The sequence below is a fragment of the Colias eurytheme genome, chromosome 14 (assembly GCF_061535395.1).
Source record: "Colias eurytheme isolate Ceu_HAF_F1 chromosome 14, ilColEury1 Martin Lab GWU primary, whole genome shotgun sequence".
Taxonomy (NCBI): Eukaryota; Metazoa; Arthropoda; class Insecta; order Lepidoptera; family Pieridae; genus Colias; species Colias eurytheme.
The window spans coordinates 23,723-51,667 of NC_142993.1; the positions used below are offsets into that span (position 1 = coordinate 23,723).

At 38.2% G+C, this 27,945-nt stretch overlaps 1 protein-coding gene across 1 annotated transcript; it reads left to right on the forward strand.

Moving 5' to 3' along the window:
* Nucleotides 1–26,294, forward strand: LOC149902633 (glutamate receptor ionotropic, kainate 2-like). The gene is made up of 17 exons (XM_090109242.1): nucleotides 1–873; nucleotides 1,340–1,494; nucleotides 5,312–5,467; nucleotides 8,051–8,402; nucleotides 8,741–8,853; nucleotides 9,283–9,444; nucleotides 9,518–9,742; nucleotides 10,649–10,712; nucleotides 10,844–10,989; nucleotides 11,226–11,387; nucleotides 11,535–11,734; nucleotides 11,815–12,016; nucleotides 13,098–13,183; nucleotides 13,260–13,341; nucleotides 13,441–13,489; nucleotides 13,663–13,778; nucleotides 25,263–26,294. The coding sequence occupies exons 1-17, from the start codon at nucleotides 813–815 to the stop codon at nucleotides 25,719–25,721; spliced, it is 2,790 nt and encodes a 929-aa protein (XP_089965368.1). The 5' UTR covers nucleotides 1–812; the 3' UTR covers nucleotides 25,722–26,294.
* Nucleotides 26,295–27,945: the final 1,651 nt, after the last annotated feature.

Below are 27,945 nucleotides of genomic sequence, written 5' to 3' on the forward strand. Positions count from 1 at the left end.
AATATTATTTTATCTAACCCCCATGCGAAAGAAATAAAACTTATCATCAAATTATATAAAATAAGGTTTGCCTCGGATCAGTCTCCTTAAATTTGTAGCTAGATATAATTATTATTATTCAATTACTGAATTTATGTAGTTATTAGCGTGTAAAATATTATAAAAAAATAAAATATTATAAGTATGTGTGTATCTGAGCGACATATTCATATTGTGAGTAGGCTCGTTAAATAAAGATTAAAAAAAAATCGAGATTGATACGAAAAAAGTAAAAACAATGACAAAATTGGTACAGTGTCGTAGAATTTACGCGCGCGATTTATTTGAATTTCGAACGTACAAAGTGTTAAGTGACCGTTTTAAAAAAATCGTAACCTTAATAATTAATTATAATACATTCAAAATTATACATACATACGCAAGTATAAAGAATGATGAAACTGTTTTACAGTTTACTGCGGTAGGGTCTCATGGCGTCTATTTTATTTTTCGTTTGTGGCGCTAATATGGCCACTGACCAAACCTGTGTTGAATTATATTGTACTTTTGAAGTTAACCCATTTCGGTTACGACAAAATGGAATAGGGTATTTGTGTAGATGTGTGTGTTCGGTGGCGAGACGCGACGTGACGTGTTCCAGATTGAAAATAGCAATGTGAGGAGCGGAGAGTGGCGAGCCGCGGGCGGCGGGCGCGCAGAGCCGCAGACACGCGCCGCATCGAACTGCGCCGGCACGAGGCACACACGTGACGTTATAATAATAATAAATAATATGCACATTACAATTAACCAATTGTTGTGAATGTGACATTATGATGTTCTTCATCCTGCTGGTGACAGTCGTCCTCAGCGCTGCACAGGACGTCCGCATCGGTAAGAATAAATTAGCCAAACTTTTGAGAAGCCTATAATTATATATGTACTAATAATATGTATTATACAGTTTGTTTGTTTGCTTGAACGCGCTAATCTCAGATATTACGGATCCCATTTGAAAATGTGTGTTATATTTTATCGAGGAAAGCTAAAAGCTACATAATATCATCACTATAAAGACAAATGGGAGCGGGCATAGCTAGTTCATTATATTATGTAATTAATAATTATAAAGACACATAAAGAAATCACTGAAGAATCATGAAGAAACTTTTTAAAAATATTGTAATAATATGTAATTATTACTGCCAACATTGTTAGTGCCCCGATTAATACTCGGTTACTCGCTCAGCTATTTTTTTTGTTTTAGTCCATATTATTTTATCTTAATATAATTTCACGAAAGGCTTTCATATTGTGCAATGGTCGATAAGGTGACGACTAACGACAGCGTCGCCGACAGGTGTGGTGGAGAGCCGGCCGGAGCGCGCGGCACAGCTGGCGGCGGCGGTGGACGCGGCGCTGCGGCGGGCCGGCGCGGCGCCGCCCGAGCCCGCGCCCGCCGCGCCCGCCGAGCCGCACGAGCCGCTCGCCGTGCCCGCGCACGTTTGCGCTCAGGTGTGCGAACTATTATTACCGTGAAATATGCCAACATTGCCCACTTTTTTTAAATAAGTAATTTCAATTTCCGCAAAAAAATTCTATGGAAATGTTAGTATTTTCTGTTAGCATACTTAATATGTTTTTCTTAGATCGTGTGCATATTATATTGTTGTAGCAAATTTCATTATTCTTCAACATTTAATGATTAATCCATTTTTTGTCTGTTTTTGAGGGCAGGCAAAGTTATCTGCACTTATTGCCAACATTGCCCACGTCGGTTTTTGGCGTAAATATGACCTCTAGCCAGATTATATTATTAAAGTCCAATTCAAAAAATGTTGGTAAAGATTTAGTTTACTTTAAAAATCAAAGCAGTATCATGAAAGGTTCCCGACTTCACGATTCTTAATTTCGTACGCGGTACGAATGCGCCACGATTCAAAAGAGAGCAGAATTTTACTCGACAGCTAAGCATGTTCGGACATGAAATGTGACTAAATTCATGACAATTATTCATCCGCAAAAAAATAAAATCAAAAGTTACCTACGTCTAATAGCGGCATTACACATGCATTGCATGCATGCATTGGCGCTTCAAAGATGGACGTAGTCCGTAGAATTTCTTGCAGCCGCGGCAATTTATTTACAGAGTGCGTTTAATTATTATGTATATGTGCACCAATAACAATAAGTGTACCTACTCAGCCGTCTGCGATGATACCGATCTTTATTTTCCTTTTTTTTATTTCTGTATAAAACATTATTAAAAAATATGTTTAGATTTTTTCAAATGTTTATAATGTGTACATTTTACATTTAATTTAATTTTAACTACCTATAAAACGAAACTTAAAAGAGTATGGACGGATGTATTAATTGGTGATATTTGATAATTATTTTTATGTAATAAAGCACAATTTGATCAAAATCATGCTCATTGTATAATATTGTTATTTAATTTTTAAGCAAAAGTAAGTGATTCATACTATTATACAGGGTGTCCCACTGTTGGTATACTAAGCTCAAAGGAGGTTATAGTTTTGCATACGCTGAGTACGTAAAAAATAATTAAAAAAATCCAGACGCATTTTTTTTTTCAAATAGATGAATTCTTAAAACTCTATGTGTACACCCAAAACAAGCGACCTGCCCAACTTTGCCACCAGCACGTGAGCTATCGTTTAAGATTATGTTTTCATAGACAAAATGCTCATATTAGAGAAGCAGTATATGCCGGCTGTGCGAAGCTAGAGAAGAAAGCATGGATTTTCAGGAAAAATTTAGCAAAAAATTTTGGACCCAATTTTTTTTTAAGTATTTTTTACGTGATCAGTGTATGCAAAACTACAAGTTCCTTCGCGCTTAGTATACCAATAGTGGGACACCCTGTATAATATATACAGGGTGTCCCACTGTTGGTATACTAAGCTCAAAGGAGGTTATAGTTTTGCATACGCTGAGTACGTAAAAAATACTTATAAAATTCCAGACGCATTTTTTATTTCAAATAGATGAACTCTTAAAACTCTATGTGTAGTGTGCACACCCCTAACAAGCAACCCACCCAGCTTTGCCACCAGCACGTGAGCTATCGTTTAAGATTATGTTTTCATAGACAAAATGCTCACATTAGAAAAGCGTTATATGCCGGTTGCGCGAAGCTAGAAAAGAAAACATGGATTTTCAACATGGAAGTAATTTTGTTGTTTAATTATTTTTTACGTAATTAGTGTATGCAAAACTACAAGTCCTTTTGCGCTTAGTATACCAATAGTGGGACACCCTGTATACTAATTTTATAAATATATTCATTTTTTATCGCAAATTTATGAAAGTGAGTTATGAATAACATCTAGAATAATATAATAAATATAAAATAAAACATCTAATTTATTGAGTCATATGGTTTTTATTTTTATGTAGTTCATGCCGTGGATTCCAAATTAATCCTTCATGTCGATACAATTCTATGAATTGTAAAACCTCATTGCTTGTCCACATCGGCGCCGCCATCGCTATCGGAACATGGAAACGTAAATTTCATTGACGCGCAACGATACTGTCTCCGCTGACGAGTAACAACAAACTGAACAAGACACCAACGTGTGAACGCTGTTTGCGGACCACGCCAAGATCCTTTGATGTGTGCACAAAAAACCGACAACATTGTGATGGCCTGCCAATATTGGCGCCAACTAGGCTAATGAAGCCAACATACCGCCAAGTAGCTCTCTACACGTTGGCCCAACCCGTTGGCCCAACACGTTGGCCCCATGTGTACTGCCACCATAACAATACATATATTTCACTTCGCCGCGTCTGTCAGGGCGCTTGTGCACTACAAGGAATTTTACTGTCCGGCATTCCGATTTTTTACGGTCCGGTGTGGAATGAAAAAACCGATGAATTGCTTGTGCACCTGTCCGTCTTTACTCGGATCAGTGCGGTACAGTTCAAGGAAGTATGGCGGTATAATCTATACTTATAATAAATCTGTAGAGAGGCCAATTCTGTACATGAAATATATTTAAAAAAAAACTATGAAGGGGTGATAAGGGATCGCTACTGATGCCAAAAATGCAATCAGTAAAATTTTTGTCTGTCTGTCTGTCTGTCTGTCTGTCTGTCTGTCTGTCTGTCTGTCTGTCTGTATATTCGTTATAGAAACAAAAACTACACGACGGATTTTAACGAAATTTGGCACAATTATTCTTCATACTCCTGGGCAGGTTATAGTAAAAGAATCATGTAAATCGGTGTAGAAACACCAAAGTTATACATGAAATACGCTATAAGTCATCGCGCGTGAATTACATGCCATAAGGATTATTTTTGTGTATCAGTTGCCGCGTTCGACGCGCTTCGCGGCGGGAGCTATAAAAAGGCGGCGGGTCCGCACCCGTTTCGCGTTGTCACGGCATCACGTGTGAACGGCTGAACCGATTTCGATAATTCTTTTCTATTACATTCCTTGAAGTACGAGGATGGTTCTTATGTAGAGAAAACGTAAATATGTACCACGGGCGAAGCCGGGGCGGACCGCTAGTGCTATCATAAATGATTGTTTTCGCATTTTACAAGAAACGAGTAAAAATATAGAAGGTGAAATATTATATTACTTCGTTATAATAAAAAGTAAAGTTCCGTAAGAGATTTAAAATGCGTGTTTCACTTATTTATTTTAATCGGTGACGAGGAGCTAAATCTATTCCCACTTGAACTTTAACTTACCAACACTTACTTAGATAATAATTATAGGTCAATGCTTGGTCAATGTATATAAAATAACAATACCGACTTCTCAAATCTCATTGCCAGCTAAAAGAAAGTAAAACAAGAGCTTGCTTTCAATTGGCATAATATGCAATAAAAAGAGTAAAATCCAAGCAAGTGGGCACTCGAAAACAATTATACCTACAGCGACTCGTAAACTCAAAAAACCATCCGGAATAGGGAAAAGTAAAATGTCGGACAGTAAAATTACGTATAGTGCACAAGCTAGTATTTAGATTAATTGCGTGCCATACCGGACCGTAAAAAATCGGAATGCCGGACCGTAAAATTCCTTGTAGTGGACAAACGCAGTCTGTCTTTTCGCTATCCGATTTTCATTCTGTTTTCACCTTGTCTTCACCGATCGCGATGCATAGCGATTAGCATGGTTGTCGATTTAAATCGTTGACCGTCGTAACTTTTAAATATTATAGTGTAGTTAACTAGATACCTAGTTGAAACTTTAATGCAATCAGTGTGATACTTTTCAGCGATTCGATTTTGAGATTTGCCAATTTAGAAAGTAATATGGATCTGTTCGCACCGGTCGGTCGGGCAGGCGAGCGAGGGCGCGCAGGCGACGCTGGGCGCCAGCGCGGGCGGCGCGGCGGCGGCGCGCGCGGGCCTGCTGCTGCTGCTGGCGGAGCCGGCCGCGGCCGCCGACCCGGACCCCGCCGCGCTCGCCCTCTACCCGCACCCCGACGTGCTGGCTGAGGTTAGACATACTTTATGTTCTCCAAAATAACACATCCCTTAACTCAGTACTCACAAAATTATTTTTAATACATTTTTAAAAGAGTTTTAATTTTAAAGTTAAATAAATAATATGTTAAAATACAGTTCTTCTTGTAAACTATCGAGTACAGCGTTGGTCAAGTCACATCACTACGATCACGTGGCGGCAGTGAGGTGCGCGAAGGGTGCACGACAGCACGAGCGAGCCTGCGCGTGTCCGGCGTCCGCCTCCCACTTCCCCTTCACGATGCTAGATTTATTTTCATAAAAATAAATACAACAATCGATTTATCGATGAAATGTGATACTGGATTTCAATTTTGTGTTTTTTCTAGTATCGTTCTTGCAAGATCGAACTGCACATTTCACCATTTTTATTCGTAAATATGAAAAAAATCCCTAGAGAAACGCACTTTTTGTTTTGTTTTTTAATTTTTTAAATCATTTATGAAGTAGGTACTTAATTTAAAATGAAAAAATAATAATTTTTCTGACATGGTCAGACATTGATTTTAATGTTTATTGTTTCAATAAAAAAATAGATAGACGTTTGACCGAGTTTTGCAGTCGCTTCTAGAATTGATTAGGCCAATGAACCGAAATAGAATACATAATTTACATTCGACGTTTGACTGAATAGTTAGGTCAGCTCCTAGGTTTGAGTAAAAATACTTCAGTCAAAGGGCGAAATTCAAAATATGTATTTCGATGATTGCCCTATGGCATTTCCCAAACCTAAGATAAACCAGTCCATCCGCGAAGAAATTGTGTTTCGGGATATGACTATAACATGTGCGTTATGCGAACTATTACTTACATGTAACGCATCTACGCCCTTTATAATATTAAACCGATATCGTTGCGCGTAGAAATGAGTGCACTGAGGAACTTTCGGCTGATCGAAGAGAGTTCAGAGTATTTTTCGTAGTGTTGAACTTAAAAAAATATTAAATAGTATTCAGAATATTATGGTAAATGATCATATCATTAAAATATTGGAATTTTCGCGGCCGACGAATTTGTATAAAAAAAAAGATACACTAGATAATTTATTATGTTGCTAATATACATATAGGTACAGTGATTACAGGCGCAAATTATCCCTTTTTGAAATTTTCGATATTGTCGATATAGGCGAAAGTATTGTAATTTTTATTGATTTTCGTTTTTATTTTTTATATTATATGCAGGCGTTAGTAGAAGCTCTGTTTAGTACCAAAAGAAGCCTTGAACTGAGGTCTACATGTGACAAAAATACCACATTCTAACCACGAAGTTATTACGAGATATTAGATCAGTCAGAATCGACATTGAAAATCGAGAATTTAACAATAATTCCAAAAGTTTTCAAACTTCGGTCAAGTAAATGGTACATTGGGACGACAATAAATCTCATTTTGCAACCTTGTCCGCAGTCCGGAACATTGTTAAAATTGCAATTAAATTATTTTTTTGCTGTATGGTCGTGAAAAAAATTCCAAAAGTTCTGCAAACTTGGGGAAGTTTTCGATATAATATTTCATATCACGTATTAAATTTGCAATCAATCTAAGTGTACGGAACATTGTTAAAATTGCAATTAAATTATTTTTTGCTGTATGGTCGTGAAAAAAATTCCAAAAGTTCTGCAAACTTAACACAGATATCGGAAATATATACCGAACGGTTGTATAAATTTGCAACCTTTTTCGTTGACCGGAACATGTTTATTTATAATTATTTTTAATTCGTGGTCATTTTTTCGAGTAAGGTGGTCTCGGAATAATTACAAAAGTTTTGGAACTTGGTTGCAAACTTCGAAAACATCTATTCTGGTGCATTTACAAATTTGCAACCTCATTCAGTTTAATAAAAAAAAAAACATTAATATTCAATATTAAAAGATGTTCCGTACACTGAGATTGGTTGCAAATTTAATACGTGATATGAAATATTATATCGAAAACTTCCCCAAGTTTGCAGAACTTTTGGAATTTTTTTCAGGACCATACAGCAAAAAATAATTTAATTGCAGTTCCGGACTGCGGACAAGGTTGCAAAATGGGATTTATTGTCGTCCCAATGTACCATTCACTTGACCGAAGTTTGATAACTTTTGGAATTATTGTGAATTGAATGTCTAGACTGACTGGAGTATATAGATTTTCAAAGAATTCAATGTCAGGGTTGTCACTATTTTTACCGTTAATTTTCCGTTTGACGTTCCGTTTGTTTTTTAGCCTTTTTTATCTCTCTACGTCTATTGATTGGCAATTTATAGTAAACTAGCTGCTCCGCGCGGTTTCACTCCCGTGACTCCACTCCTGTTGGTCGTAGCGTGATGATATACAGCCTATAGCCTTCCTCGATAAATGAGCTATCTAACACTGAAAGAATTTTTCAAATCGGACCAGTAGTTCCCGAGATTAGCGCGTTCAAACAAACAAACAAACAAACATAGATTATTGGTTTTTTATTTTTCCTGAAAAGTTGTGTTTTTGCAGTTATCATTTTATTCTCCGGGGACGGCGATATGTTAATTTAGTACTGTAAGTTAGAGATACGAAGTTAGATTCGTGTGCAGGCTATCGCGGCGCTGTGCGAGGCCAAGGGGTGGCGCGAGGCGGTGGTGCTGCACGAGCGCAGCGCGCGCGCCCTGCCGCAGCTGGCGCCGGCCGGGGGCGAGCTCACGCTCCGCGCGCGCCAGCTGCCGCCGCCGGCCGACGACGACGCGCTGCGCAACCTGCTGCTCGTGCTCAAGAAGTGGGGCGCGGTCAACTTCGTGGTGTGGTGCGGCGCGGCGTGCAGCGTGCGCGTGCTGGACGCGGCGCAGCGCGTGGGGCTGCTGGCCGAGCGCCACGCCTACCTGCTGCCCGCGCTCGACCTGCACACGCTGCCGCTCGACGACTACAGCCACGGCGGCGCCAACCTTACCGGTGCGCACATTTGTTTATAGTATTGCATCACAGCCTGACATACAACCTGCACACTTATGCGTTGTGTTCAAACGTTATACATTCATTATAGCGACGATAATTAATAGCATTATAAAACCGAGTATAATATTGTATCAAACATATTATGTATAATTAAATTATATTTTATTATACATATTCATATCATACGTAAAATCATGATTCCTGTTCGATTTCGTCATGAGGGTGAAAAAGAAATTAGTTATTAGTTAGTTACTTAATAATATTAGAAATTGAATACTTTATACTACACAAGTTTGTATACAAATGGTGTCCACATGTGTCACTTCATGTCCCAGCTCTGCGGCTGTTCGACCCGCAGTCGGCGGCTGTGGTGCAGGCGATGGAGGCTTGGCGCGAAGAGTACAAGAACCGATTAGGTGATGCGGCCGACGATGAAGAGATCGAGCAAGTAATTATAAAATGAATCATTCGATCAGTTATCGTATCGTTTCGTTACATTCGCAAAATAACGACCGTCCGTTAATATTTTTAGCGAGTTCATTGTTATTATTAAATTCTAAGATTAAATTATTATAAATTACACGGTAGGCCGGGTTAAATATTAGTTTGAATGTACTGCGATTCTACACAACTGCCTAATTGGTGTAGATAGATAACAAATCACAGCAAGTCAACCACTATTAATAAATTGAGGGTAGTTGGGTCATATAAACAACGTCCGAGCCCTGGCATGATTCGTACGAATGCGCCACGCCAAAGGAAAGCGTCATTTTATAGTATTCGACAGTTGAGCATGTTCTGACAGGAAATAGGGACAACTATTCATCCACAAAAATAATAAATCAAAAGTTACGTCTCAAAATATTATTATTCGTAGATAGTCGCGAACCCGCCGACCGCCCTCCTGCTGGCGTACGACGCGGCGCACATCGTCGCCGAGGCGCTGGCGCTGCTGCGGCTGCCGGCCGGCGCGCCCGGCGCCTGCGAGCGCGGCGCCGCCGCCTTCCACGCCGACACGCTGCTCAACTACATACGCTCGGTGAGGCACGCGGCGCGCGGCGCGGGGCCGGGCGGCCGGGCAGGGCAGGGCAGTGACGCGCTTGTGCTTGCAGCGCGAGTGGGGCGGCGCCAGCAGCGAGCTGCCGCTGCGCTGGGCGGCGGGCGGCGCGCGGCGCGACGTGGCGCTGCAGGCGGCCGAGCTGCGCGCGGGCGGCGCGCTGCGCACGGCGGCCGCGTGGGCGCCGCGCGACGGGCTCGCCTGGCGCCCGCGGGACCCCGCGCCGCCGCCGCCGCGCGACTCCATGGTCAACCGCACCTTCGTCGTGCTCATCGCCCCGGTAGGTACTTTTCTTATAATGATTAAGGGCCGGCGCACATATGGCGGAGCGCAGGGCGGAGGGCAGCCCGCGAAGCGTGATGGGCGACATGATGGCCCTACCCGAGAATGCGCTAGACTGCGCAAAAGCGCATGCTCACCGTGCCTGATACACCATCGTCATTCTCTTTGCAATTTTTCGAAAGACGATGAAAAATGCTTTGCGCTGCGCTCCGCTATATTATTTGCGGGCTGTAAACGTTTCATCGATAACGAGAACGTATATAGGGTGTCCCACCGTCGGTATACTGAGCTCAAAGGAGGTTATAGTTTTGCATACGCTGAGTATGTAAAAAATACTTATAAAATTCCAGACACATTTTTTTTTCAAATAGATGAATTCTTAAAACTCTATGCGTATAGTGTATACCCCTAACAAGCAACCCGCCCAACTTTGCCACCCGCACGTGAGCTGTCGTTTAAGATTATGTTTTCATAGACAAAATGCTTACATTAGCGAAGCGGTATATGCCGACTACGCGAAGCTAGAGAAAAAAGACGGATTGCACTGGGGGAGTGCCGGCAGAAGTGAAAACTTGATTAACGTTGAGCATGTTTGATATTTTAGAATGGTATCCATCTTACGCTTTTTCGATCAGGTCACGTGTCCTGACGCGAGTTTAAGATTTTATACCCATTACAGAAAAAGTGCTCAACGCCGCTAAAGAAGTTTTCACTTCAAAAAAAACATGGATTTTAAGGAAAATTAAGCAAAAAAATTTTAAAAAACCTAATTTTGTATTTTTTACGTGATCAGTGTCTGCTCTGAAACTACAAGTTCCTTCGCGCTTAGTATACCGTTAGTGGGACACCCTGTATATAAATGATACATATTTTTTCTATTGAGAATTCTTATTTTTTTTTTCAGAATAAACCGTACGTGATGAGACAACAGTCGACCGATCGGCTCGCGGGCAACGAGCGCTACGAAGGTTTATTTTATACCTACGCTTGATATAGTTTCTCTTCTAAAGCATTCGAGAAGAGAAATTAAATCTATCAACTACGATATGTTAAACGATGTGAAGCGTGAACTGCATAAATTTTTCTGATGGTAAACCAGGTTTCTGTATCGAGCTGATCGACCGGCTCGCGCGGCAGCTGCAGTTCAACTACACGTTCCTGGAGCAGCCGGACGGCCGCTACGGCTCCTACAACAAGACCACGGGCCAGTGGGACGGCATGATGAAGCGCCTCATGGAGGATAACGTGATGCCCGCTTTATATATTTATGGCAAAAATATATTTTTATACTGTCACATGTCGTTGCTTCAATTCATACTTAACAATTAAAATTTTACTCTGAATTTCGTATATTTACGTACTTACCCTCCCTACTCGTAACAATCTAAATCGGTAACAATCTAAATCAATTTCACTGTTCATAACGCAGTGTGAACGCAAAATTTTCTGATAATCGAATTATATGTTAACGTATATTATAGGACATAGATTTCGCGGTGACGGACCTGACAATAACCGCGGAGCGCGAGAAAGCGGTGGACTTCACCACCCCATTCATGAACCTGGGCATCGGCATCCTGTTCCGCAAGCCGCAGCCCCCCAAGCCCGCGCTGCTCGCCTTCCTGCTGCCCTTCTCCAGCGGGGTTCGTACTACATCGTATCCTTTCATTCTACGCTACCGTGTAGACAAAGTGACATTTATTGTTTAAGAGAAAAAAGTAATAACTCAAAATCTGTTTAAATGTTGATGTCGCATCGCATACAATAGCGCTACAGCTCGCGGCCCGCAGGTGTGGCTGTGCCTGGGCTTCGCGTACCTGGGCACGTCGCTGGTGCTGTACGCCGTGGGGCGCCTGTGCCCCGAGGAGTGGCAGAACCCGTACCCGTGCGTGGAGGAGCCGGCCGCGCTCGAGAACCAGTTCACCATCTCCAACGCGCTCTGGTTCATCCTGGGCGCCGTGCTCATGCAGGGCTCCGAAATTGCGCCCGTGTCGGTATCTCGTCTGCCTATTCTCGCTCTCGAGTCGCGATGCCTAGACGATGACGATGAACGGTCCCGTTGTGTCGCAGCGCGTACGGGTCGCGCGCGGTGGCCAGCGCGTGGTGGATCTTCGCCATCGTGATCGTGAACTCGTACACGGCCAACCTGGCCACGCTGCTGGGCACCAAGACGTCCAACGAGCTCATCCACAACGTGCGCGAACTCGCCGAGAACGAGCTCGGCATCACCTACGGCGCCAAGTCTGGCGGTTCCACCTTCACTTTCTTTGAGGTATCGCAGCTGTATTCATATATTCCTTTTATACTACTTTTTCAATATTTCTATACGACGCGACGATATAGCTCTAGATTGATTCCTGAAAATTAAACCGGAAAGAAATGTAGAAATACAAAAAATAAAATTCCCGTCATAGACCAGGGTAGAAGCCTTTAAAAATAATAAAAAGTGAAAAAAATAGTAGTAGGATGAAACCCATTAGAAAAGGAGGGGAATATTATAAAAATGAAAGGAAAAATAATTTACTCTTTATTACACTCATGTTTGTATGCATTTCCTGAGCACATTTACTATGGAAATGTTTATTTTTTTACACTAAGTATTAAGAAAGTAGAGATTTCAATGAACAAAAGCCTCCCCAAGTTTTAGTTTAGCAAAAAACTCATATTTTGACGGGAGAATTTTCGACTGAAAATGGTTGTTTTTTTGGTATTAAGTTTAAATAAGGCGAAAAAATAAATATTTACAATCAAATAAATTACAGTGTATTTGGGACATAATAAAGTAAGTAAGTTTCCACCAAATTTCGTAGAAAAAAAATAAATTTTGAAGTAGATAAAAATAAAAGACCAAAAACTTGGTTTTTTGAATTTTTCACCTAAATTTTGAGGTTATGTGAAAAAATTGTGAATACAAAAGTTGTAGAACTTTTAATTACCTACAACTATGCCATTGAACTTTTTTCTATAGGACGGAAATTTTAAAGCTTTGTCGGAAATCAGGAGAAACCATTTTTTTCTCTTAAAAGCTCCCCCCTCCCACTTCCCGAACTCGGATTGACCGTAATTTATTTTTCCTTTTATTTTCATCATATTCCCCTCCTTTTCTAATGGATTTCATCCTACTGCGATTTTTTTTATCTTTTCGTTATTTTTAAAGGCTTCTACCCCAGTCTATATGCGGATATTGATATTGAAAATGGTGAAACTAAAATTATATTCTTCTTTTCGGCGAAGGAATGAGCATTATGACTTATGAGTCGTGCACTTTTCGATTCTCCAAACATTTTATTTATTTACACTTTAATACAGTAGTACAAAAACAAAATCTTACAACTTAATATTATTTATTTCAGCTTTCGAACAATGATTTGTACAAAAGCATGTATCAAAAGATGATGCAGCAGGAAATGCCATCGTCCAATGAAGCAGGAATAGAAAAGTAAGAAAAAAATAATCACACTGACTTTTAATCTTTTGTACTGTACCCACCTTCTTATTGCAATGTTTATTATCAGGGTGATGAAGGAACAGTACGCATTCTTCGCGGAGTCTACCACCATCGAGTATACCATTGAGCGGAACTGTGAAGTTACTATGGTCGGTAAAAATAACGACGCGTATTAATATTAATATACATGTATTAAAGAACATCTTTGTTATAATTTTTTTTGTAATTAATATTTAATTCTTTTTTAGGTCGGAGAGCTTCTAGATAATAAGGGTTACGGAATTGCCATGAAGAAAAGTAAGTTAACCGTCGTTTGACAGCCGATGTTTATTTTGTTAGCAGATTTTTCCAAAATATTAAGTTCGTAGTTGTACCACATCGTACTTTGAAAATATTTGGGTTGAAATGATCGTTAACGTGTTTGAATCGATCGAAGTGTTTAAATGCACTAATACGTCCGCAACGTGTAGATTCGCAGTACCGGCACTCGATGAACCTGGCGCTGCTGAACCTGCAGGAGTCGGGCGTGCTGCGCGAGATGAAGCACCGCTGGTGGAAGGAGAAGCACGGCGGCGGCGCCTGCCAGGTACTGCTGCACTGCTGCACTGCTGCACTGCTGCACTGCTGCACTGCTGCACTGCTGCACTGCTGCACTGCTGCACTGCTGCACTGCTGCACTGCTGCACTGCTGCACTGCTGCACTGCTGCACTGCTGCACTGCTGCACTGCTGCACTGCTTCACTGCTGCACTACTAGCGGCTACTAGTCCACAATGTTCATTGTTCACGGGTTTTCATTTATTGTTAGCTCTCCGTATTCTCTCTTGAAAATACATAATTGTTTTTCCCTAGTTATAAGTAAACATGTGACACGAACTAAGGACACGAATTTGCTCAAAGAGGTTTAATAAAGTTGGCGTCGGCATGAACTTTCGCGACCAGTGATGAAACTTGGATATTTTAAAAGAGCAATATACTGTGAGGAAAAGTTATTATGGACATAAATCTTGAAACGTATTAGGAATAGATCGAGAGCCCACGACGCGGCCAGACCTTATAAAAGTTGAAAGTTTCTATGTATATCTGTCCTAACTCCTATACCACAGAATAATAACTAGTAGCTACAAGCTACCTATACACATAAGAACGACCGGCGACTATCAAGTTTGGGTTGTGGTTACTTGGGAGTTGGGCAGTTCAGGTAACAGGTAGTAGAGGTATATAAAATAGTACCTAAGTTTCGTTATACTATAAAAGCTAATTTTATACATGTTACTTGGATAAGTATAAAAAAATGTTACCTCAAGAGCCGGACAGTTTTCATGGTTTTTAATTAATCTTGCCAGACACATTGAAGAAATAACTGACATATTATCATCAACATCACATTATTACTTAAAAGTGTAACAAATAATATGAAATAACCTACTAAAAATATTGGCTTACTGTAATTATTAAAAAATAATAGTATAATTTTATTTGTTACTAGCTGTGCCCGCAACTTCGTCCGCGTGGAATAGTGACTGCATAGTAGTTACTACTTAACCCACAATAATTATTGAGTAAACACGTCTTGAAACACGTACTATCATATACAACTAAATTATAAGTACTTACACATTATTATAAAGTTAAGAAATAAAATAAATAATAACACCAAAGAACTGTTAGTAAAATTTATTACTAAACTGAGCTATAAAACTTAGGTACAGAAGAGTTTAAAATTTCCAGGATGTGGTTATTCTCCCGCTCCCATATTCCTTCTACTTTCACAGACTTTCAACTTTTCCCTTTCACCCCTAGTAAATGGCAGAACCGATTTTGATCTAAACCATGTCTAATCAGACCTATATATTATGTACATGTTATATCCTTTCGTTTGGTACTCCATTTGGATTATTTATCCCCACTATCACCCCTAAGGTGCCCTATATGTAATAAACAGATTAACCAATTTTGATAAAACATGACTAATTGTAATTCACACGTCATTTGATATGCCGCTTGATTATATTATTTGACCACATTCGATTATTCATTCCCACTTTTACCGCTATAAATCAATAAATGGATGAACCGATTTTGATTAAATATGCCTCATCATACTTCTCACGTCAGGCCATGCCCTTTCATTTGATGTGCCACTTGGGTATATTATTTGACAACTTTTATTCCCACTTTTATACCTATATCCAATAAGTGGATGAACCAATTTTGATAAAATATGTCTTATTGTACTTTACACGTCATGTTTTTCATTAGATAAGTCACTTGAGTATATTTGATAAAATTTATTTATTTATTCCCACTTTTACCCTTATATCAAATAAATGGATGAACCGATTTTGATAACATTGGACTACTTAATTGTTTCTGACAGGTCATCTTTTTTCATTTGATATATCACTTGGGGTTGGGTATAACAGACAGCATTCGTTTTTCTCATTCCCACTTTTGCCCTACATATAATTATTGGATGAACCGATTTTGATTAAATATGCCTCATTATACTTCTCACGTCAGGTCATGCCCTTTCATTTGATATGCCACTTGGGTATATTCGACAGCTTTTATTCCCACTTTTATACCTACATATTATATCCAATAAATGGATGAACCAATTTTGATTAAATATTATGTCTTATTGTACTTTACATGTCATGTCTTTCATTAGATATGTCACTTGAGTATATTTGATAAAATTTATTTATTTATTCCCACTTTAACCCCTATATCAAATAAATTGATGAACCGATTTTGATATAATTTGACTTGTTGTTACTGACAGGTCGTCTTTTTTCATTTGATATATCACTTGGGTATAACAGACAACATTCGTTTTTTTCATTCCCACTTTTACCCCTCTATATAATAAATGGATGAACCGATTTTGATTAAATATCTATGCCTCATTATACTTCTCACGTCAGGTCATGCCCTTTCATTTGATATGCCACTTAGGTATATTTGACAACTTTTATTGCCACTTTTATCCAATAAATGGATGAACCAATTTTGATAAAATATGTCTTATTGTACTTTACACGTCATGTCTTTCATTAGATACGTCACTTGAGTATATTTGATAAAATTCATTTATTTATTCCCACTTTTACCCCTATATCAAATAAATTGATGAACCGATTTTGATATAATTTGACTTGTTGTTACTGACAGGTCGTCTTTTTTCATTTGATATATCACTTGGGTATAACAGACAACATTCGTTTTTTTCATTCCCACTTTTACCACTCTATATAATAAATGGATGAACCGATTTTGATTAAATACCTATGCCTCATTATACTTCTCACGTCAGGTCATGCCCTTTCATTTGATATGCCACTTAGGTATATTTGACAACTTTTATTGCCACTTTTATCCAATAAATGGATGAACCAATTTTGATAAAATATGTCTTATTGTACTTTACACATCATGTCTTTCATTAGATACGTCACTTGAGTATATTTGATAAAATTCATTTATTTATTCCCACTTTTACCCCTATATCAAATAAATGGATGAACCGATTTTGATAAAATTTGACTAATTGTTTCTGACATATCGTCTATTTTCATTTGATATATCACTTGGGTATAACCTACATTAACAACTAAAATTCGTTTTTTTCATTCCCACTTACCCCTATATAATATAATAAACAACTAATGTAACAAAAAAACGCATCTAATTCGTATTACCCGTTAGCGAGCTACGGTGGCACAGACAGACACGCAATACACACATAGCGGACATAACACCCCTCTTTTTGCGTCGGGGGTTAAAAATATAATACCTACGACATAATTTCAAAGACCTTTTATATAGAAAATTTACCTAGAAGTAACCATAATGCTATTTGTGCAGTTTTTAGACTTGTGAGCAAAAATCTAAATAAAGGTCCTTTGACCCCCCCTACTACCCCCTCAGCATAAACACCCCCCCCCCACGCTTGGGGACTTTCGATATGATCATCTGGACATGTCAAGGAATAACTTTAGCGTATAATTTACGTAATAAAGTAATTCATGTATAGAATGCCTCAGCAAATGTTCGCTGTGATTACTTAAATGGTCATAACTTTTTTATTTATGAACCGATTGACATGAAATAAACACTAAATGTTAAATGAAGCTTACCACAATATATTAGTGAAAACCGCATCTAAATCGGATAAGCCGTTTCTGAGATTAGCGTGTTCAAACATACAGACAAACAGACAAACAGACAAACCGACAAACAGACAAACAGACAAAAATTTTTTTAACAACAGTTTTGGGTTTGGGATCGATTTAGTAATAACCCCTGCTAATTTTTTTTTACATATTTTCATTGTACAGACACCACTTTTCTAGAATTTTATTATATGTATTGATGATGATGATGATGATATTGATTTTTTTTTTTTTGCAAAAGAAATCGATAAATGCAATGAAGAAATTAGATCCATCCATTCCAAAATAAATGCACAAGTTTCTGTCGTGAAGATCATTTTTATCTTCTATAAACATATAATAAAATCGTAGCGAAGTCAAAACTGTACATTGAATATTTAAAAAAAAAATACTTGTACCGTGATCTATATAATCGATATAGAAGCCAAAAATATAGTTTTTAGAATTTTTGTCTGTTTGTCTGTAGGTATTTCCGGGCTAATCTCAGAAAGTACTGCACGGATTTACTTCAAATTTTGCATGAATATTACGAAGAGGTCGGGTCAGGATAGTATATACATATTATGATGCTATCACCTTCGGTGGTGGAGCTGTGAACCTTTATTTTTCTTACGTATTCTGTGACCACGTGTAATCTAACGACGCAGTATAAATGTTGTTTTTGAGTAAGCCATGTTATTATCTAGCTTTACACTATAGAAACTACGTCATTTACGTAATTTTGGCTGAGAAACATAGTATATTGTGTCTTAGTAGTATAAAGACAAATTTGAAACAGCGCCATCTAAGAGATTTCGTAAAAATCAAATCAATTTACATTCAACACATTTAACATTTCTAAGGAATTAATAATTTAAATATTATGATTACTTATTTAAATAACCCATATCTTCCCAGATTCCATTTAAGGTTTCAATTATTCAAAATTAATATTTCATGTGAATATACTGAATTTTTACAAGTGAGGGTAGATGTTTATAATTTGATGTCAAACTAGACACCATAGAATTGTACTCAAACAAAATTGCCACCCTTCAAAGAAATTGAATTGAAATGACACCATTACAGTAAATTTAATGGTAGATAACAGTGTTCATTGGTTACTTAAAAATCTTCGCGTTTTGTGATTTTTCTCCTTCTTGCGTTCCCACAAAAGGTAAGTTGTAACTTTTATATTTATTTTTAAAATTATAGTAGACTCATGTTTTCAGTTAGTTATATTTAGACTTTGAGGATAAAATCAGACAATGATGAAATTTTGTTGTGGTGCGTTGGGAAAAGGAGGACACGGTAGTTGTTGATAAAATTTTATTTGTTAGTTGTTTTTTTATAGATTTACAGTTACTTTTGTTTTTTTTAAAGTGAAACTTTTATTACATCGTCTCAAACTTTTTGGTCTGTGTAGCGCATGTCGCGTGTATCGCGGCTAGGTATACCTACTCGGCAGCCGTGATACACGCGACATGCGCTACACAAAGCAGTGTTCGGAACCGTTCGAATTCGAACAGTTTCACTTTTACCGTGGTTTCATAAAACCACACAACATTTTATTTATTTACAGATTCAATGTTCATAAAATTTTACCGCCTTTGGAAGAATATATATATATATGCTGAAAATGTTACAAAACCACGTGAAAATTGACGATTTGCGTGAGGATGTAGTGGAAATTAGTAACCTTGCGCGTCGTCAATTGTTGACTAAAGTTAATGTCCAACTTTATGGTTCAATCATTGGAAGAATCTTGGGTAATCTTGGAGAATATTTTTCGGGAATGAGAGAAGGGGCAGCCATCCACCTACCAAACTACTACCTACGTTTTAGTACCGAAAAAAAAGTTATTGCTAAAGGAAACGTAAATTTTGCACTCACATATTATTGTGTACAAGTAATCATTTTTATTCGTACTTTACTGTTATATTCTGATTATAATATTATTTATCGTTATGGCTATCGCGGTACAGTTCATACCTACATATTATACTCATAACCCAGGAATTTTCAACTGAAAAAGAAGTTTTTCTTTGATTGGTAGTAACTACTAAAACAACTGTTGTTTTATTTATTTATTTTTAATAATTTGACATAATGTTTTATACTTGCCCATTTTCATTACATTTTACAAATAAAATGTATCCATCATAACTTTGTGTATATCATTTATCTATACATAACATATTTTCATATTTCACGTATAAAAGCTCCTTTTAAGATACCTATAAATAACAAAAATGACTTTTTTTTATTAATATTTAGTACCTTGTGTTCGGTGCAATGACCACCGTACAGCCTAGTCCACGATACTAGGTATCGTGGGCGGCGTTTAACCTAAATTAGTCAGTCCACAAAACAACATTATATACCGTCGCGACGCGTAACATTTTAACATTAAACATATAACATAACGTTTATTTAACAGAATAATTAACATAATATAATATAACAAATAACAATAGCATTAACAATTAAACATTAGCCAGTAACAGTGAATAGCAGTGATTTTAGAAATAAAGTATTCAGTGTAAATTTTAGTTTGATTTTACAACAAATCCCTCCAACTCCCGCCACGCAGCCCACCACTGGGTATATCGCCCTACATTTTGGTCCTTCGAGCTATCGGAGCGGGATCAAGGGATTCGGGAATTTACGCCTCTCGTATCTCGTTGAGAATCAGCGCCGCCGGACTGACGCGCTAGTGTTGTGAGTAACAGTGAGTGAACAAGTGGGTGTAAGTTGTAAAGCTGTTGACAGTTCCAGAACAAGTGAGTTCGTTCCATTATTTTTTTAACTAACAACATCATGGAGGACATTTACGAAACACAATCGGAGCTTTTCTCGTTCCTAGAAAAGCTTTACATTAATTTAAAAAAGGATGGGGAAGAAAGGAAAATGTCTTCAGGGTATATTAAAAAGAAGTTAGACATTTTGGAATCATATTGGTCTGAGTATCAGGCCAATCAAAAAAAATTATTGCCCTACGAAGACAGGGAGCGCCCTTACTTCGCCCGAAGGAAGTACGACCGCTGTAAGACACTATACCTGGAAATTAAAAATTATATAGCTAGGGTGTCAAAAGAATTGACATTCGTGAGGATGTAGTACAGCAATTAAACTCGCGATGGAGCGTTATAGATACACTGCACTGGGAGATTGAGAGTAGGAAGATATTATCTATGTGTTAATAGAACTATACATGAAAATTAATAGAACTATACAAGTTAATATAATATAAATAACTATACAATAGAACTATACAAGAAAAGTTAATAGAACTATACATGGAAATTATGTTACGATTTTATACAAAAACACAGAATATTTATTAGGCGGCCTTATCACTTAGCAGTGATCTATTCCAACTTCCAACCAACCGGGGCACAAGGCAATCATCAGCTCAATAAAACGTGACACGTGAAACTCACATGTGACACTCGTGACACACGTAACACTCACACATGACACTCACACATGACACTCACACGTGACACACGTGAATGTCACACATGATACACGTGATATTTTATTTTATTTTTTATTTTCTTTATTGGAAAACATACAGAGACAAAGAGAGAGATATATGTATATAACAAAAAAAATCTTATTATCTAAAGATACATGAAAAATGAAAATGCCTCCTTATGGTGTTTTCACTGTGAACATACATATAATATTATTTTTGCCAACACCCAGCACAATAAACATTGACTTTTGTTTAGTAACACAAAAGTATTAACAGTCAATGTTTATTTTGTACTAACAACATGTAATTGATGAAAAAATTATCATTATCAACGATGTTACTTTTTCTATAATACTTAACACGGCTCATTTTTTAAATTATCTTGCTTAACTCTGCTCAAAAATTTGAGGGTTATGTTGGAACTTGAATGTGTCAAAACTATGATATAAACTACGATGCTAACTTTTATGCAGAAAACGCACATTACAACCTATAAATTTAAAGAATAAATAACAACTACTCTTCATTTTATTGAGCTGATGATTGCCTTGTGCCCCGGTTGGTTGGAAGTTGGAATAGATCACTGCTAAGTGATAAGGCCGCCTAATAAATATTCTGTGTTTTTGTATAAAATCGTTACATAATTTCCTTCATGTATAGTTCTTTTAACACATAGATAATAATATCTTCCCAAGGTACTAAATATTAATAAAAAAAAGTCGTTTTTGTTATTTATATCTAAAAAGGAGCTTTTATATAAGACAAAAACAAAACATTAAATTTTTATAAATTTTATGAAAGCTGAATTCCAGGACCGTCAGGGAAGTTAAATGGGGCGATGAGAAAATATGTCTACGGATGGTCTACGGGTTATGTATAGATAAATGATACACACAAAGTTATGATGGATATATTTTATCTGAAAATATAATGAAAATGGGCAAATATAAAACATATTAGTTATGTCAAATTATTAAAAATAAATAAATAAAACAACTACCAATCAAAGAAAAACTTCTTTTTCAGTTGAAAATTCCTGGGTGATGAGTATATGTAGGTACGAACTGTACCGCGATAGCCATAACGATAAATATTATAATCAGATAACAGTAAACTACGAATAAAAATGATTAAAAATTTACGTTTCCTTTAGCAATAACTTTTTTTTCGGTACTAAAACGTAGGTAGTAGTTTGGTAGGTGGATGGCTGCCCCTTCTCTCATTCCCGAAAAATATTCTCCAAAATTACCCAAGATTCTTCCAATGATTGAACCATAAAGTTGGACATTAACTTTAGTCAACAATTGACGACGCGCAAGGTTACTAATTTCCACTACCTCCTCACGCAAATCGTAAATTTTCACGTGGTGTTGTAACATTTTCAGCATATATATTCTTCCAAAGGCGGTAAAATTTTATGAACATTGAATCTGTAAATAAAAAAAACAAAAGTAACTGTAAATCTATAAAAAAGCAACTAACAAATAAAATTTTATCAACAACTACCGTGTCCTCCTTTTCCCAACGCACCACAACAAAATTTCATCATTGTCTGATTTTATCCTCAAATATATAACTAACTGAAAACATGAGTCTACTATAATTTTAAAAATAAATATAAAAGTTACAACTTACCTTTTGTGGGAACGCAAGAAGGAGAAAAATCACAAAACGCGAAGATTTTTAAAAATGTAACCAATGAACACTGTTATCTACCATTAAATTTACTGTAATGGTGTCAATTCAATTCAATTTCCTTGAAGGGTGGCAATTTTGTTTGAGTACAATTCTATGGTGTCTAGTTTGACATCAAATAATAAACATCTACCCTCACTTGTAAAAATTTAGTATATTCACATGAAATATTAATTTAATTAAGACACATTAAACATGTTTCTCAGCCAAAATTACGTAAATCACGTAGTTTCTATAGTGTAAAGCTAGATAATTTGGAAAATCCAAAAGTGCACGCCTCATAATTTTTTTTTAATAAATATTTATTAATTACTATTTTTGTTTATTTAATAACAATTAAACCACATCGAATCAGACCCTGAAAAATGAAAGGGTTCTATTCCTGAGCATACTCAAGCGTAAGAGAAAAAAAAGGACTCGATTAGTAAAGTATTTCGGTCGCTATCGTGTTAACAAGAAAAAGGATCCGCACATACAGACACACGGACGTCCAAGACAGAACTTTTTTAAACTGTTTTTTAACTAGTTTAAATAACAAAAATGACATCAAAAATATCATGAACGTTAAAAATAGTGTTTTTTCTTAATATGTGTGTGTATGTATTATCTTACAAGTGCAATGTATGATACATAAAGACATTTTAAGTTTGAAAAATCAGATGTTTTGCGCGAAGCGACAGTAGTACCCACCTCAACGCTTCGCTTATGAGGCGTGCAATAATAACATGGCTTACTCAAAAACAACATTTATACTGCGTCGTTAGATTACACGTGGTCACAGAATACGTAAGAAAAATAAAGGTTCACAGCTCCACCACCGAAGGTGATAGCATCATAATATGTATATACTATCCTGACCCGACCTCTTCGTAATATTCATGCAAAATTTGAAGTAAATCCATGCAGTACTTTCTGAGATTAGACCGGAAATACCTACAGACAAACAGACGTGTCACGTGTGTGTCTCGTGTCATGTATGAGTATCACGAGTGTCACGTGTGCGTTTCACATGTGAGTGACATGTGTGAGTGTCACGTGTGAGTGTCACGTGTGAGTGTCACGTGTGAGTGCCACGTGTGATTGACACGTGTGTGTCACGTGTGAGTGTCACGTGTGTGTATCACGTGTGAGTCACGTGTGTGTTACGTGTGAGTCACGTGTGTCACGTGTGAGATTCACGTATGTCACGTGTGTCACGTGTCATGTATTAGTGTCACGAGTTTCCCGTGTGAGTGTCACGAGTGTCACATGTGAGTTTCACGTGTCACATGTGAGAGTCACGTATGTGTGTTACGTGTTACATTCACGTGTGTCACGTGAGTACGTGTGTCACGTGTGAGTGTCACGTATGTGTGTTACGTGTTACAAGCACGTGTGTCACGTGTGAGTCACGTGTGTCACGTGTGAGTGTCACATGTGTTACGAGTGAGAGTCACGTGTGTCACGTGTGTGTCACGTGTGTCATGTGTGTGTCACAACTCACAAGTGTCACATGTGAGTGTCACGTGTGAGTTTCACGTGTGTCACGTGTGAGAGTCCCGTGTTTCACGTGTGTGTCACGTGTGTCATGTATGAGTGTCACGAGTGTCATGTGTGAGTGTCACGTATGTGTGTCACATGTGACATTCACGTTTCACGTGTGAGTCACGTGTGTGTCACATGTGTTACGTGTGAGAGTCACGTGTGTCACGTGTGAAAGTCACGTGTGTCACGTGTGTGTCACGTGTGTGTCACGTGTCATGTATGAGTGTCACGAGGGTCACGTGTGTCACGTGTGAGTTTCACGTGTGTCACGTGTCACGTCTGTGTCACGTTTGAGTGACGTGTATGACGAGTGAGTGTCACGTATGAATGTCACGTCTGTCATGTGTGAGTCACGTGTGTGTCATGTGTGTGTCACGGTGTCATGTGTGAGAGTCACGAGTGTCACATGTGAGTGTCACGTGTGTCACATGTGCGTTTCACATGTGAGTGACGTGTGAGTGTCACGTGTGTCACATGTGCGTTTCACATGTGAGTGACGTGTGAGTGTCACGTGTGGGTATCACGTGTGAGTTTCACGTGTGTCACGTGTGAGTGTGACGTATGAGTGTCACGTGTGCGTTTTACGTGTGAGTGTCACGTGAGTGTCACGTGTGAGTGTCATGTGTGAGTGTCACGTGTGAGATAAGTGTGTGTGTCACGTGTGAGTGTCACGTATGAGTGTCACGTATGAATGTCACGTATGTCACGTGTGAGAGTCGTGTGTGTCATGTGTGTGTCACGCGTGTCATGTGTGAGAGTCTCGAGTGTCACATGTGAGTGTCACGTGTGTCACATGTGCGTTTCACATGTGAGTGACGTGTGAGTGTCACGTGTGAGTGTCATCGCGCGACATTTAAGGCATTGCCCTATTGCAGGAAATATTGTAATACTGTGCCCAGGCTCCATCCACGAATGTAGATGTTCCGTATTGTGATATTTTTCAATAGTACAGCAGTAGATTTCATATTAGGTATAATAATATATCCCTACTAAAATATGAAAGTTAATATTATGTCTGCTACATTACCACTGAACCGTGAGGAAGGACGTAGGCTACTTTTTTTTTTAAAACGACGAATTACGTAAAACGAAGGAATCGCGGACGAAGTCGCGGGCAACAGCTAGTATACTAATATGGCTACGAAACGATGTACGGTAGGGGAACAAAAAATAATATCACAATATTTTATTAATACACTCCACAAAACGCGCAGCCGAACGCGGACCCGTCGAACGACGAGATGACGATGCGCAACTTCCTGGGGCTGTTCCTGGTGCTGGTGGTGGGGTGCGCGCTCGGCGTGGTCGTGTCGTGCTGCGACCTGGCGTGGGCGGCGTGGCGGCGGCCGCGCGACCCCGCCGCGTCCTTCGCCGCCAGCTACTGGGCCGAGCTGCGCTTCGTGCTCCGCTTCGACCTGTCAGAGAAGCCCGTGCGCGGGCCGCTGCTGCCGCCGCCCGCACCGCGCCCGCCCAGCGCGTGCCCCTCGCCCGAGTCGGCCGGCGGCGCGGAGGGCGAGGGGCAGCGCTCGCCGTCGCGCCGCTCGGCCCGCTCCGCCCGCTCCGCCCGCTCCGCCCGCTCGGCGCGCTCGAGCCGCCGGCCCAGCGCGCGCCGCTGCTCCATGCACAATGCCAGCTTGCGCCTCGCTCGACACACCACACCGACGCCCAGATAGCTGTCGTAGTTTACCGTGGACGTTCTTTCTACATTTATTATACAGCTTTCGGAGTAATTTGGACTGGATAACCTATGATCAAAATAAAAGTATGTCCTGCCTTCAGACAGCCGACGATCGCTGGCTGACAGTCGTAGATACGCTTGTTTTAGACGAAGATAATCTTGTTGTTACGGGCATTTAGCCATTCTCGAGGAGGTAAAGGGGTGTGGCGTAATGAAAGAATAACTTGGTAACTTGAGATAGAGGACATTGTGGCGTTTCAGAAAAATGCAAGTTGTGTATTCGACATTTTTCGAAAATTCTATAAAATTACACCCTGTGCCACTCTTTCTAGTGCTGTGTATCCAGATGAAGGAATATTCCAATCTGTTTTAAATAGTATTGCTGGATAAATGCACTAGATCAAATATTAAACCATAAAAATTATTTTAAAGAGCACATTCATAGTTGTTCATTTCGAGTCACAGCAGAAAGTGTTGCAAACGGTGTAATTTTATAGAATTTTTGGAGGGATTTTTAACATGCATTTTTCTGAAACGCCACATTTATTTTTAATAATGTTTAAGATAGATTTTATTTGTGAATCTTATAATTAAGTGTTAAATAGTATTGTTGTTAATTTAAAGTTGCACTAAGAATGTATTTAAATATGCCAATATAAGTATTTACTGACGGTGAACCCCGATATGTATATATATATATCTATGTATGTAAAAAAATAAAATAAAAAAATAAAAATATGTTTTATTTCATATAAATTTTTTACTTTGAGCTCCATGTATCTAAAACCCAAAATAATGTAAAAACTCCTTTGATTATCTTTGATTCGTTCTCTTTCTGGTAGAAAAACAAATCGCAGCTGAAACAGGCTGAAAACTTGCTGAAACTTATAAAAAACGCAATGTCTCTTTGAATCAAAGGCGGTTAAACTGGACTGGAATTTGCGCAGGAATCTGAAAATTCGACTGAATGAAATAAAGTATCACTATCACTGATCTCGAATTTTGAAAACTAATCAATAATATAAATAGAGTATAGACCAAAGTCGATAATTTTTGAAACCAAAAAAAAAATAACTGTAGGATGAAACCAAAAGGAGGGGAATATGATAAAAATAAAAGGAAAAATAAAATACTGTCGATCCGACTTCAGGAAGTGGAGGGGGGAGCTTTTAAGAGTAAAATATGGTTTATCTCGATTTCCGGCAAAACTACAAAGTCCTATGGCGAAAAGTTAAATGGCAAAGTAAGTAAAAGGTAATAAAAAGTTTTCACATTATTTACACACACACACACATTACCTCAAAATGTTGGTGAAAATTTCAAAGAACCAAGTATTTTATTTTTTATTTTTATCTTTTTAAAACTACGAAATTTGGTGAAAACTTATCTTATAGTGTCCCAAATACACTGTATTTTTTTATTTCAAATACATATTTTTACTTAATATCAAAAAGCAACCTAAATTTCAACCAAAAATTCTCGCGTCACAATATAAGCTTTTCCAAAAAGTCGGGGGATTGTTCATTTAAATCTTATTTTCTGATTGCGTATTAAAAATATACTAGGTATATTCAAATTGTCTTTAAATTCATATAGTAAATGTTCTCACAAAATGCATCGATTAAAAAAATAATCATCAGAATCGGTGCATCCAGACATAGTTCCGAGGATGATCCGAGGTAACAAGCGCCAAAAAAAAATTACAGTCAAATTGAGAAGGAACCACTTCTTTTTTAAATCAGTGTTATACCACAGTATTACCATATTTCCTATATTGTAATAGCAGGGCCGAGCCGCCCCTGTGTGCGAAGTGTGCGGCGCACACAGGCGCCAAGACAATAGGGGCGCCGCGCCGCCACTGCCACCAAAATTATTTTTGTTACCTATATGATTGTTTTTTGTAGTGGAGTATCGACAAGTAAGTAGGTACAATAGACGCAACATAGGCCTTGTAAACAACAAAACATCTATAACGCTTATTGAACAAGTCTCTCAATATTTAATGTTTATTATTATTCACGTTTATGGTTTCATTTTACGTTTAGGGTTTTAGTTTACATTCCTTACGAGCTCAACGTTAAAACGGCGGCAGTTCTTTGAACAAGAGAAAAAGTACTAGTTATTTTAAACCGTAGAGGCGCCGAGTTTGTATGAGTATGAAATTAGTCCACTCATTTCGTCCGAAAAAAAAGGCAAATAAAAGAAAGTGAATTTGCGCA

What these genes read in the sequence shown, in the direction of transcription:
- LOC149902633 (XM_090109242.1), top strand. Translation starts at nt 813, where the DNA reads ATGATGTTCTTCATCCTGCTGGTGACAGTCGTCCTCAGCGCTGCACAG. An exon ending in ACGATGAAGAGATCGAGCAA is followed by an intron (nt 8,854 to 9,282) that starts GTAATTATAAAA and finishes TATTATTCGTAG; the next exon opens with ATAGTCGCGAACCCGCCGAC. An exon ending in GGGCAACGAGCGCTACGAAG is followed by an intron (nt 10,713 to 10,843) that starts GTTTATTTTATA and finishes ATGGTAAACCAG; the next exon opens with GTTTCTGTATCGAGCTGATC.